The 12,623-nt window shown below is 43.5% G+C and overlaps 10 protein-coding genes across 10 annotated transcripts; 4 read left to right on the top strand and 6 right to left on the bottom strand.

Annotated features, from left to right (window-relative positions):
* Positions 1 to 61: 61 nt before the first annotated feature.
* On the bottom strand, positions 62 to 857 carry KL911_003835 (uncharacterized protein; the record flags this gene model as incomplete). The annotated part of the gene is made up of 2 exons (XM_043199059.1): positions 62 to 85; positions 288 to 857. 2 exons carry the CDS (start codon positions 855 to 857, stop codon positions 62 to 64), a joined length of 594 nt encoding a protein of 197 aa, XP_043053619.1.
* Positions 858 to 962: 105 nt separating this feature from the next.
* On the top strand, positions 963 to 2,165 carry KL911_003834 (uncharacterized protein; the record flags this gene model as incomplete). The annotated part of the gene is made up of 1 exon (XM_043199058.1): positions 963 to 2,165. The coding sequence occupies one exon, from the start codon at positions 963 to 965 to the stop codon at positions 2,163 to 2,165; it is 1,203 nt and encodes a 400-aa protein (XP_043053618.1).
* Positions 2,166 to 2,224: 59 nt separating this feature from the next.
* Positions 2,225 to 2,968, bottom strand: KL911_003833 (uncharacterized protein; the record flags this gene model as incomplete). The annotated part of the gene is made up of 1 exon (XM_043199057.1): positions 2,225 to 2,968. One exon carries the CDS (start codon positions 2,966 to 2,968, stop codon positions 2,225 to 2,227), a length of 744 nt encoding a protein of 247 aa, XP_043053617.1.
* A 104-nt stretch (positions 2,969 to 3,072) lies between these two features.
* On the bottom strand, positions 3,073 to 4,404 carry KL911_003832 (uncharacterized protein; the record flags this gene model as incomplete). Its single annotated transcript, XM_043199056.1, has 1 exon — positions 3,073 to 4,404. The coding sequence occupies one exon, from the start codon at positions 4,402 to 4,404 to the stop codon at positions 3,073 to 3,075; it is 1,332 nt and encodes a 443-aa protein (XP_043053616.1).
* Positions 4,405 to 4,468: 64 nt separating this feature from the next.
* Positions 4,469 to 5,251, top strand: KL911_003831 (uncharacterized protein; the record flags this gene model as incomplete). The annotated part of the gene is made up of 1 exon (XM_043199055.1): positions 4,469 to 5,251. One exon carries the CDS (start codon positions 4,469 to 4,471, stop codon positions 5,249 to 5,251), a length of 783 nt encoding a protein of 260 aa, XP_043053615.1.
* Positions 5,252 to 5,406: 155 nt separating this feature from the next.
* On the top strand, positions 5,407 to 6,255 carry KL911_003830 (uncharacterized protein; the record flags this gene model as incomplete). The annotated part of the gene is made up of 1 exon (XM_043199054.1): positions 5,407 to 6,255. The coding sequence occupies one exon, from the start codon at positions 5,407 to 5,409 to the stop codon at positions 6,253 to 6,255; it is 849 nt and encodes a 282-aa protein (XP_043053614.1).
* Positions 6,256 to 6,656: 401 nt separating this feature from the next.
* On the top strand, positions 6,657 to 8,903 carry KL911_003829 (uncharacterized protein; the record flags this gene model as incomplete). The annotated part of the gene is made up of 1 exon (XM_043199052.1): positions 6,657 to 8,903. The coding sequence occupies one exon, from the start codon at positions 6,657 to 6,659 to the stop codon at positions 8,901 to 8,903; it is 2,247 nt and encodes a 748-aa protein (XP_043053613.1).
* Positions 8,904 to 8,965: 62 nt separating this feature from the next.
* On the bottom strand, positions 8,966 to 10,135 carry KL911_003828 (uncharacterized protein; the record flags this gene model as incomplete). The annotated part of the gene is made up of 1 exon (XM_043199051.1): positions 8,966 to 10,135. One exon carries the CDS (start codon positions 10,133 to 10,135, stop codon positions 8,966 to 8,968), a length of 1,170 nt encoding a protein of 389 aa, XP_043053612.1.
* Positions 10,136 to 10,262: 127 nt separating this feature from the next.
* Positions 10,263 to 11,078, bottom strand: KL911_003827 (uncharacterized protein; the record flags this gene model as incomplete). The annotated part of the gene is made up of 1 exon (XM_043199050.1): positions 10,263 to 11,078. One exon carries the CDS (start codon positions 11,076 to 11,078, stop codon positions 10,263 to 10,265), a length of 816 nt encoding a protein of 271 aa, XP_043053611.1.
* A 26-nt stretch (positions 11,079 to 11,104) lies between these two features.
* KL911_003826 (uncharacterized protein) lies at positions 11,105 to 12,286 on the bottom strand (the record flags this gene model as incomplete). The annotated part of the gene is made up of 1 exon (XM_043199049.1): positions 11,105 to 12,286. The coding sequence occupies one exon, from the start codon at positions 12,284 to 12,286 to the stop codon at positions 11,105 to 11,107; it is 1,182 nt and encodes a 393-aa protein (XP_043053610.1).
* Between the last annotated feature and the right edge of the window lie 337 nt (positions 12,287 to 12,623).

Below are 12,623 nucleotides of genomic sequence, written 5' to 3'. Positions count from 1 at the left end.
GATTTGATGGGTTCCGAAACCGTGGCAGTGACTGCTCTAATCGTATCACTCATAGATGCTGTCAGTTCCACAACTGGATCTTTTGCTGTGAGTGAAGAGGCGCCCCAAAACATCACAGTTATGGATTTGTATAGTAGCCAGATGAATAGTCTGATCGGTTTTCGAAAGATTCTCTTGTAGAGTATCCAAATGCAGACTGTACAAAAGAAATATAAGGAAGTATAGATCTGTTTTCTTTCTTTAGAACTTGACTCATTAATAGTCCTCACCAGCCTGTTTGAGCGAACAAGCACATCTGTGAAATAACTGTATTTATTCGATAAGTCTGTCAGGGAATTCGTTGAATGTGCAAGATCTGAAATATTCATCTCGCTGGCCAAAAGCGATGACTGTAGCAATTGATTCACACTTTGTAGCTTATTCGTGAGAAGCGAGTTTTTGTTCAGCAGCTGTTCTTCCTTGGTGAGTTTTTCGAGATTATGATCATCTAGGATCGGCTCGTTCGTCAACTCATCATTTTGCACTTCTTCCTCTTGCACCGTCCAAGATTTAGAGGACAGTAATAACTCTCTAAAATCTACTCTAACATCAAAAAAACGCTCTTTGAGTAGCGCAAACTGGTATTCTATGTCTTTCTGAGCATCTCCAGATACGCAATCAAGTTTCACGCTGATGACATTTTCAAGTTCTTCTAGCTTTTCATACAATTCCGTTGTCTTAGTCTGAGTACTCAGACGCACGAACTCCAAGTCTGTGTCATTTGTTATCTTTAGATGCTTAAACTCATACATGCTAGTTTGGAGTTCATTGAGCCAGTGCTGGAAGTCGTGGAGATCACGATTCAAGTCCAATCCCATGCCGAACAAAGACCATTGAATTTTGAGTGTCAAAAAAATGTAAGGATGTGAAGGACTTCGAAAAATAAATAACGGTGGCGAACAAAAAGAAGCATACTGAAAGATATGATTATCGACACATTGTCGTCTGGAGTTCGCAGAATTCCGGACTTTGAGGTTGCACAAAACGTTTACCTTGTTCAACAGGGCTTTGGCAGCGATGAGCTTGTGTACCGTATCCTTGAACAGATCAAGGAACAGCAAATGGCTCCATACTATGACTACATAACCAATGAATTGAAGATACCAGGACTCAAGTTTGACAAAGACTTATACGATAAATTGGCTCAACAGAACACACAGAAAGTTGCTGACCTAAAGAAGCAGCTAGAGAAGCTTGCAGAGGATGATGAAGGAGAGTTGGAAATTCTTAAAGTTTGGACAGACCTCTTGGAGTACTATGCCGCGATTGGCGACAAAGCCAACGCGCTCACCACTTATCAAAAAACATTCGAGCTGGCGCCTTCAACGGGCTCGAAAATTGATTTGGTGTTGACCATTGCAAGAATCGGATTCTTCTTTGACGATAAGTTGTTCACGAAGAAATACCTTGATGAAGCTAATATTTTAATTGAGAAAGGTGGAGATTGGGAGAGGCGAAACCGGTACAAAACGTATATGGGAATTTACCTGATGTCTACTAGAAAATTTGACGAAGCATCCAAACTTTTGATTGATTCATTGGCCACCTTCACATCCACTGAGATATCTACATATGAGCAGGTGGCTCAATATTCACTAATTTGCGGTGCTATCTCATTGGAAAGACCAGACTTGCGTAAGAAACTGATCGAGTCACCGGAAATCCTAACCATCGATTCCAGCTCACCGGAACTAGCTTCGATTTACAATCTGATCAAGTCGCTGTATTACTGTGAGTATCAAGATTTCTTCCCAAATTTGATCAAGACGCATGACGAGATTTTGGTGAAGAATAAGTATTTGCGGCCTCACACCAACTTTTACATGAGGGAAATCAGATGTAAGGCATATTCTCAGTTGCTGGAAAGCTATAAGTCTTTGTCGCTCAAGTCAATGGCCGAGAGTTTTGGCGTCTCTGAAGACTTTCTGGATCAAGATCTCTGCAAGTTTATTCCAAATAAAAAAATCAACTGCATCATAGACAAGGTGAATGGTATCGTCGAAACGAATAGGCCTGACAACAAGAACAGCCAGTATCATGCGCTTATCAAGAACGGAGACTCTTTGTTGACTAAACTCCAAAAATACGGTGCAGCAGTGCGTCTGAGTGGTGCAGAAAAGGTGTAGAAAAATTACTATTTAAAATGATAATAAAAATGCGGTATAGATATAACATAAACAATATATCACCTTGATCTTTGAGCCAATCTTTTTGAGCTTGATGGACCGTCTTCTGTGCCTATAACTCTGTTGTCGCTGATTTTGCCCAGATTTTTAGGCCGCCTCGAATCTGTCTTGGCCTGTTTTTTAGCAGGATCTAGCTTTGACGTGGGATTTGAGCCTGCTTGATAATTCTTCTTATTATCATTCAAAGCGCGACTTTCTTCTGATAATGTGAATGAGATATCTTCGGATTTTTCGTGGGCCGACTGCGGTGTTTCCTCAGCGGGCACGTCAGACACATTTATATGGTCATCCACGAGATTAGTTTCCCCTTCTTCCACGACTTCTCTGTTCTTGGTATCAAGTGCATCGCCGTCCTTCTCCAACTTACCACCAAAGTGGGATTTTTCTTTGATCCCTTCCAACGAGCCTGCGCCTTTATTATCTAATTTCGATACCTCCTTTGAAATTGCCTTGATCTCCTCGCGATCCTCCATCTCTTGTTCCTCCTTTTGCGCACCAGCAATCTCCTGTGAACCGATGGACCCTGGTTGAATGCTTTCGAGAACTAATTCGGAGTCTGACTCCGTATCCTCGTTGTTGCTACGGCCTGGGGCTATGCCAATATCTGATTCTGTCAAACGTTTGATCCCATGGGCCCCAACGTTAGAATCTGTAGGCATCATGTACATGACACCCAAGAGGAGCAGACAGGCTAGCGTAAGAACTATAACTTTGTTTTTCGACCGGTTGAAAAGTGAACTCATCTTTGAAACAAAACATGAAATTACCCCGGCTCTTGATCTAATTTGAAAAAAGACGTGTTCTGCCAAATTTCATTATCTGCGCACAGGTTGGTCGCACCCAGAAGTTACAGAATAGTTGAAGCTGGTTTCCAAACTTGGACAGAATTGTCGTCGGAACAACTGACTAGCATATTTGCGTCGTGCAGGTTCCAGTCAATATCATTGACACCAAGCATATGCCCCCCATGAACAAAGCGCAGTTCCTCACCTGGGCCACCAGACCAATCCCATAGTTTGACAGTACCGTCCGACGAACCAGTTGCTAGTAATGATCCATTTTCCGGGTTCCAAGACGCGCAAGTGAGCGCTCCGTTGTGCGACTTGTTGACAGTTTTCACCGGGGCCTCCATATGTCGTAGATCGTGAAGAGAGATGTCTCCTGTTTCGGTTCCTATAGCACAGCCAAATTCATTCACTTGACTGAAGGATACCACATTGATGGCCGAGTCGGACAGCTTGTCCTCCTTGACGCAATTCAGTCGAACCCTGGTATCGAAGATCTTCAGCTTTTTATCGTCCCCTACTGTTCCTATCAGATTTTGGTGAAAATAGAGGTATTCTAAACAGTTGACTCCGTAATCGTGGGCAGCGGCCGTCTCGGTAGGCTGAAGGGTCGAAGTCTTGTATTTGCGTTTTTGAAACTCAACTCCAGTGGTAGTCGTCTGGGCTGGCTTTTTATCACAGGTGTTTTTCTTGAACTTGGTTAGGTCCCATAAAGCTACCGTACCGTCTGAAGAAGCAGATGCCAACTCTCCTTCTTTGTGTCTATTCCAATCAAGACCCCAGCCCTCGCTTTGGTGGAACTCCAGCTTGATATCAGAGAAGTCGTCGCTTTCGTTGATTTCATCCTCTGTATAGTTGTTTGGTTTCTTGGTGCGATCAAAAACATATAAATCTCCATTGTTGGAGATAGTCGCTATTAAGTCTGGATTCTGCGGCATGTATCGGGCCCTATTAATCTCCCCTCTATGAGGGATCTTCTGTACCAGTGATATCTTAGTGGCATGCCAGTCATCGCGCTTGACAATGAACTCATTTTTCAGCGGATCGTAGTCTGCTGCGATATCTACAAGCTTGGTTGTCTCTCTGAGTGTTTTCAGTCCGAACAAATTGAGACTTTCGCATTTCGCAAAACCGCTCGAATGTGATCCGAGTAACAGACGGTGCTGCTGGTAATCTGTATCGGCAACATCCTCCAAATCTGGAAACCACTGGACTGTAAGACTGGGCCACAACAGAGACGTGGTCTGAATATAGTCATACAGCAGGGGCGCATTCTTTTTCCATATGAAGTACCTCTCACGCCTCTCTTCACCTATAGGGTCACTGCCAGACATCCCCACCTCTTTGGGTGAGCTCTGAGTGGTCTCACTCCAGTCAAAAGTAGCATCTGCCATAGCTAAATTTTCAGAACGCGTGTATTTTTTTCGTGTCTTGGTGCACGGGCGCGACTGGAACAGTATGGATCCCAAGGTCGAAGAGGCAGTACTAACTTGTCGTGAGAGACTCTACGGAACATGCGTCAAAGACCTGTCTCGTAATGGTCGCAAACAAGTGTACTCTGACAACATGAGTTTTGAAGACCTCGATGTTTGGCGGAGAGAGAGTATGCCAGAGATCCTTAGGGCACGTCACGCTGAAAAGCAGACAATGTGGCTCGAAAAGGCTGAACTAGCGAAGCTCATGGAGTGGAAACTATCCAGGGGAAAATTCCGGCCCACCCTATCAAAGCTGATTCAAAGCAATGATCCTGACAAAGTTCGAGAATATAGCGAGCAGGCATTCAAGGTGATGATTGATTACTGCGACTCGAGCAACGATGACGACAATGAATTCACTACTACAGTAAGAAAGTCAATAGACCTAGTCTGCCAACTAAGGGGAGTGGGTCCAGCTACATCCACATTGATTTTGTCATTAGCGGGTCCAGCTTTGAGGAATTCTCCCGATGCCAGCTTACGGGACACTCCTTTTTTTTCAGATGAGGTGTTTGACATTCTCAATCCCGAATATGGCAAGATCAAGTACTCCACAAAAGAGTACTTTGAGCTTGTCCTGCCCAAGCTACTACTGTTCAATACGCGCGAGCTTCAAAAAATTGAGGAAGCTCTATGGTGTCTCCACAGAGCAAACAAGATAAGCGGAAAACTAGATGGCATATCGGCTAAACTATTGACCTCTGTCCATGAAACAGTAGTCGATCAATTGGTAACCGCACCTCCATCAAAACGTGTCAAGAAATAGGTAGATAAGGTAGCCAGACTCACAAAAACATCAATCTCCTTGTTCTACTAGATTTGAATTTGTACTTCAGGTCGCTACTGCCCCTGAGAAATTTTTGGGCCTTGAAATAAATACTGGATCAAAAAAAAAATAAACACGCTCGTTATTAAAACAGGATGGGAAGATCGAATCCAGTGTCACTATTCAACCCGTTCGCTCTCAGTACTTTTGGTATTTCCTCTATTGGATGGATAATCACATTTGCAGGATGTATTGCTACAAACAGTCAAAATAGCGGTTTCCCAAAGTTCGCATGGTGGGCGGTGGTTTTCCAATTATTGCTCTTGATCGTCATTGTTGTTCTGTACATTACAAACAATTTCCATTACCACAGGTTTTTCTTGACTTGCGCCATCGGTGTAGCATTCGTTTACAACTCCAACGCAACTAACAACTTAGTTTACGACACAGACTCAGCCCCAGGAGCTGCAAGTGCGGGCTTCATCATTCAGTGTATTGTCAACATTCTGTGGCTATTTTACTTTGGGTCGGAACCTAGCTCACCAATTATTTCCTATATTGATTCGTTTGGAAGCAGCGAAAACGTGATGCTGTCCTCCAAACGGTCGAAATCCACCAGAAACGCCGCCGCGCAGTCTCAAATACCTCTTGATGAGTCATACAAGGACGAGACTATGGGATATGTTGAGAGAAATTCCCTCTCCAATGATGACTCGGGCTTACATGAAAATCCTTTCAATATTCAAAACTACACTGCGCAGCTCAATGGACTTGAAAACGCTTCCACTATGAACAGGGCTTCTGCATTACCGGAAGACGATTATCCTATAACTGTTAGAGGATTATTTGACTATGATGCTAGCCCTGACGATATCAACGAGCTATCATTTAAAAAAGGCGATATATTCCGTGTCAAAGACACCATTGGAAATTGGTGGCAAGGTAAGAACTCGAAAGGTGAAATCGGCATGTGTCCAAGCAACTATCTCGAAGTTATTGGTTAACGTCTATGTTCTGTACATCGTATAATAGTCATGTTTAATATTCTGGACGATCGACGCGCGTCACGAACCGGTATTATTTCGAAGGGTCGAATTTTTTCTTGTTTACAATTTAAAACAAAACAAGGTCTAGAGCTTCCAGACTTTAATTCATCAGGCTAATATAGACAGCGGCACATTGCCGTTATTTGGATTTTATTTCTTGTCAGCTCAGATTTGATTCTTTGATTATCACTGACCAATAAAGTTTTGCGCCTGGTTATAATTTAAGTTCACGCTTATAGCTACGCACCGCCTGAACAGCGATACCTCTTTCCTCTGTTTTCGGTTCAATTCTCGACTCTAGAGTGTTGCTGTTTGTTTATGTGGCCTGAGCACGGACCGATTTGCAAAATTATACCACAATGGCTGAGTTGCATCGAAAAATAAGCAATCTCTCATCGCCGTCCTCAATAAACAGACTTACACTGTCGAACTCTTCAAATATAACAACGATTCCACCCACGTCGCGAGGACACTTCAATAGCCAAATCTTCACGAATAGCGCTGAGGAACAGAAACTCTCATATGATAATGATGCGTTCGTGGATGACGACGACTCGGATGACGGAATAAATGAGCATCCGCCTATGCTCAGTTCATACGCAATGTCATTACTGGAACAAATCACAAACAAGGGCAATACGATAGAACAAAGGCGCGATTTTGTTGACTACAAGAACGTATTTGATGAACGGCAAATCCAAGCGAATGAACCTACCTGTGAACTATCGCAACCTGACACAAGTAGACCTTCCAGTCGTCGATTTAGTTCTTTCAACTCCAATGCAAGCCAGCAGCCTTATTCGCTTTTCAATTCAAAGCGCTATGGAGCGGGAATGGACGCCGCTGACTCCAGCGCTACTAAAGCTCGCCAGTCGCTGAGATCGGCACGATCGCTGTCCAAATTTGGACTTGGAGCCCCTAAACGGCTTTCCGAAACTGAGCTTAACGAGCTTGCTCAAACGCCAAATCAGGAGAGCGGTTCTCCAACGTTGAATTATGTGACACAAAATGACGAGGCCAAACATACAACAACTACCAACATGTTCACTACCTCCCTGAAGACAAATACTGCTCCCACACACTATGATGCGGAACAAAATGAGGAAAATCTGGGGATAGGAAGCAAACACACGTATGTCCAAACGCCGAAGCATATGAGAAGAAGACCCGTTTCATCATGTTCTCCAAGGATAAAGAGGAATAATCTCAGTGAAACCCCTTACAAATCCACACTTCAAATAAAGCACGCAACCAAAACCGCAAATGACCAGCATACGGATGCCTATCAACGCACACCTACCAAATCGCCTCATGTGAATCATTATGCAACCCCGGAACAAGCTCGAAAGGTCCTGACTCCACTTTCGCAGTCCCGCTGGAATCAAGAAAAGAATGGTGTTTTCAACTTCCATGAAATGAAGAAAAGACTTACTCCACCAAGGAACTCGCTTGAAAACAGTAGTGCAATGGATGATAAGATGAAAGTGTCTGGAAACAGTGTATACGATGAACACAAGGAACCGTCTGGATCTAAGAGAACGTGGGAGGGAGGTTCATATCGGAGCACAAATCAACAAAATTGTACGCCTGCCATCGAGAAACCAAGTAATGTTCTTACAATCAACAAGCAAGATTTTGAGTGCCTAGAACAAATTGGTAAGGGAGGCTCATCTAGAGTTTACAAGGCCCGCGCTGTTAATGGCAAACGAGATTATGCGATCAAGGTTGTCACTTTCGATCAATTTGATGAGGGTGCAATTGCAAGTTTCAAGGGAGAGATTGAAATTCTGAAGAAACTTAGGGATCAAGAAAGAGTCGTCAAACTAATAGATCACAGCTTAAAAGATGGCTCGCTTATGCTCGTTATGGAATGTGGTGATATAGATTTGGCCCATGTCCTTGCGAATCGCTCTAATTTACCCTTTGATCCAAGTTTTACCAGATATCATGCTGTTGAGATGATCAAGTGTGTGAAGGCAGTTCACGATGCCGGAATCGTGCATTCCGATTTAAAACCTGCCAATTTTCTGTTTGTCAAGGGTACACTGAAACTCATTGACTTTGGAATTTCCAATTCGCTCTCTGATCATACAGTCAATATATATCGTGAGTGCCAAATAGGTACTCCAAATTATATGGCCCCTGAGACTCTTATCGAGGTCAATAATACTCTAAAAGGGGATAGTCTGAACGGAACATGGAAGGTTGGCAAGCCTGCGGATATTTGGTCATGTGGATGTATAATTTACCAAATGGTCTACGGGAAGCCGCCGTACGCGAACTACACTGGCAATAAACGAATTCTGGCAATTACGAATCCAAAGGTTGAAATACAGTATCCGCGAGTTACTACGGATGGAACAAGAGTTAATGGGCTGGTGATCGATACCATTCAGCGTTGTTTGAAAAGAAATCCGTCGTTGAGGGCCAATGCAGATCAGTTGCTGGAAACAGATTTTCTCAAACCCAAGGTGGTTACCCATAAGTTCATCAATGACTTGGTTCGCAACGCAGTCAAATATGGGAGCACGCACCCGAACGTCTCGGAGCACAAGCTTGACATTCTTGTTGAGGACGTGTGGAAGAAGGTTAACGAGTATAGTTGATTGTATAATATAACTACGGCATCACAAAATCGCCTTTCTTGAAATAATTTACAACATACCCTTTATCTTGGGCCCAGTTTTTCCAAAATTCTAGGGCCTTGTTCTTCCCACTCCTGTTTGCTGATCCACATGTGATCTTTATCTGCCATGATGTTTGCCAAGACGGCACCACCAATAAAGACCATGTGTTTCCTTCTTGGTGGATCTTCAATTCTAACCTTGAACTTGTCGAGTCTTGAGGCATCGCCTTTCAAAACCTTCGTAAACCATTGTTGTTTTAATTCTTTCTCTAGTCTTGAAGGAAGACCGGGGTACATTGATGATCCTCCGCTGAGAACAATAGATTTGAACAGTGTAGATCTAATGTCAACGTCACAAGACTGAATTGTGTTGAACAAACATTCTCCCACACCGGGTTGCTCTATATCTGTCAGAGATGGTTGGAACAAACACTCTGGGGCCTCAAACCTCTCGGAACCGATCTTGATCACTCTTCCGTCTGGCAATTCAAAATTCTCCACTAGAACCGTGGTCTCATTGGCCAGTTTTGTGTCAAAATCCAAATCATAAGAGACATAGCAAAGCTTTTCTTTGATCTGTCTAACAGTTTCAAAATCTGCGGTTCGGTTGAATGCATATCCCCTTCTAAGTAATAGGTTAATCAGGTTTCTGGTGACATCTCTGCCTGCAACATCCAAGCGTCTAGTTAGATGGTTCAGAACAACCGACTCGTACACGGGAACAATGTGTGTCACACCGTCTCCTGAGTCAACCACAACTCCGGAAGAGAGACCCTGTGCATAAAGAGCAAGAACAGCTTGAATAGCAACGTAGACTCCGCCAAAGTTGTACTTCTCAAACATCACGTCACACATTGTTTCTCTGTTTTTCAGGGGGTTCATTGGTGGCTCGGTTAACAGCACTTTCTGTCCTGTCGTGTCAATCTTCATTCTTTCGTAAAACGCATAATCCCATAGGTGTTCCATGTCTTCCCAATTTCTGATGATTCCGTTCTCCATTGGGTAAGATATTTGCAAAGCAGATCTCACAGCAGATGCTTCGTCACCGCACATAATATCCTTGATTTCAATGTCTCCCGTGCGCTCCTCAGCCCTCAAAATTGGTCTTCCAACGATGGAAGGGAAGGTATGGTCCGGAAAGTTCTTTCCAGCCCTTCCAATTTTAACAAAGCCGGTACCCTGATCAAGAACAATTGGCTGGTCCATAGTCATTTATTGGCAACTTTTTCTGCGCAATGCCCAGCTCTAAATGCTTTTATTCGTACAACACACAAATAAAAAGACCAGACTTTTTGGATATCGAGATTTTGGGCTATACACACGACCTCTATATATTAATCTAGCCAAGCATTGATCTCTTCCGTCCTCTGAGTCTAACGTCCTCAAGACGTTTGCTCACTTCTGCATATTTACGCTTGTTGTTAGTTTTGCCGCCATAAGTCTCCTCATAGCCTTGAAGCAGCCAATCATTGTATTTTTCGGAGTAGACTGGGTGAGTAGACGTTAAGGCCCGTTCTAGGACGTAAAGATCCACAGCCTTGTCCTCTGCTAGAGGCGAATAAGAAGAGAGTCCAAAATCTATGAGGGTGGGTTGCAATTCTTCTATATTCTGCTCAAGCAGTATGTTGGAGCTTGTGAGGTCTCCATGAACTATGTCTTGCAAATGAAGTTTTGCTATGGCCTGTCCAACTAGGGTCAGGACCTGCTTAACAGTGTCTGACAAAGCAATGGTTGCAGTAGTATCAGCCTCCTGTTGTCTCTCTAAATACCACAACCAGTTTTTAAGGGAACTGATATGCCCATTGGGAAGTTGGAAGCCGAGAAATTCCATCCATATTATGCCGTGTGGTGCGTCGAGAGCGATCAGTTTCGGAGCTGGGATTTTCAGGCTATACAATTTGCTAAGAAGTCTAGCTTCTGCAGCAGTGCGAGATTTTGTTAATTGTTTGTCTAGAATTTCATGTCGATATGTTTTTGATGGTCTGTATTTGATGATGTATTTGGATGAGATCTGTATGTCTGAAGGATGCATGGACTCTGAAAGATATGGGTGCACAGTTGTCATAAAGACAACAGCCTCAGCACCTTGGGATATCACTTCTAACGGGATCCCCGAAAGGTATGAGTGAGCCTGAGCCAAGATTGCGGAGCTCATTTGAAGTGCGAATTTTTAAAATCTATTTAATTGAATAAACTAAATTTCGAAGAGCGCTTGCCCACATTTTTCTTTTCGTTGTGAACCAGCATGTGACGGAAATATGCCAGAAACTTGTTTCCTTCTTTGTCGCAGTCCAGCTGCTGGATCTTCACAGTTTCGTGACATTTCTCGCACTCGACGCTATGGACCCTGCGCTCTGTTCTCCCGCGAGTTTTGAGATGCTTGATCTCCAACGCTTCGCCAATCATTCGAGGAAATGGCATCTCCATTCCGTTAGAATAGACACCATGCAGTTTAGTGACATGGTGGAGATAATTGGAGTCTTTTCTTTCAAAAAAAAGCTCGCTCAAATCGTCAGATTGGCAATATGGGCACAGCCCCTCGCCGTCTCCTTGACCTCGTTCCTGGTGTGATTTCCTATATCTCACAACAAGTGGCTCGTAGTAGTTGGCACTGGAGTTTGAGTACCGTGGAGGAAGGAATATCTCTGCTTTGGGGTTTCGCTTGTAGATATATTCATCGTTTTCAGGCATTTTGTGAAATCTGGCATATGTGATGCCATTGGGCTGAATATAGGGATAAAAATGCTGATTAAGCCATTGGTTTAGCTTCTCTGGGATAGTTTCGTAGAAGGAAATTTGCAGATTTGTGTACTTGGTTTTCTTACTGCCCTTGTGACATCCTCCACTTAGACTGTCTTCTTTTTGTGATTCATACAATGCCGGCGAGTCTATCTTCGAAACCTCTGCGGTCATCAAATCCCATTCGCAAAGCGTTCTTGGTTCTTCGTTAGCCATTGAGACCAGCATCGCTGTAGTCTCTTCAATCTGGTCATCTTTAGAATAGATATATTCGTTATCCTGAGCTAGGCTAGAAGTAGGGGTTATTTCCAGTGAGAAAGTGGACTCTCCAAAGTCTCTAAGTGTCTGAAACTCAAAGATATGATTATCAGGAGTAGGGATGGAATCATGTTCTCGTGGTGAGGCTTGCGGAAACGATGTGAAACTGTCCATGATGTCGAACATTTCCTGACCAGCAGTCTCATTTTGCGACTCCATCTCCAGGAGGGAAAATTCTGAATCATTCATACTTGAAAAGGAAGATGGAAAATCTAACACATGAAACTGCATTCCCTTACCTTCGTGGTCGTCTCGGTAGCCACCTGGAAGGCAGACAATTTCCTCAAGATTCACTAAATCCTGCATTAGTATGATGAGGTTGTCAAGATGATTCGATAAGATGTCCGTAAATGGGAGTGCATAGTGCTCTTATACCTTCCTTGAAGGCAAACCGGTACGAAAGGCGAACAGCAGCTCTGATTAAATCTCAACGGTTATGAGAGTAAATTTGTGGTCTGTTTCCCGAATAGGTAATTTCTCGGAGAACTAGGTTGGCTTTAGGTTCCTGGTGCAGCACAGGCTGCCATTACTATACGTCAATAGAGCAGGTCATTACCAGATCTGAGATGGTGGCAAATGCGTTTGCCACCAGCCCCAGAGCCACCTAATATTTGCGATCTGTCTACCGCGCTAAATTATAATT

Source organism: Ogataea haglerorum (assembly GCF_019207285.1).
Source record: "Ogataea haglerorum isolate 81-453-3 chromosome Unknown 81-453-3_NODE_10_length_422072_cov_98.086364, whole genome shotgun sequence".
Lineage (NCBI taxonomy): Eukaryota > Fungi > Ascomycota > Pichiomycetes > Pichiales > Pichiaceae > Ogataea > Ogataea haglerorum.
This window is presented reverse-complemented; position numbering and strand designations above follow the sequence as displayed.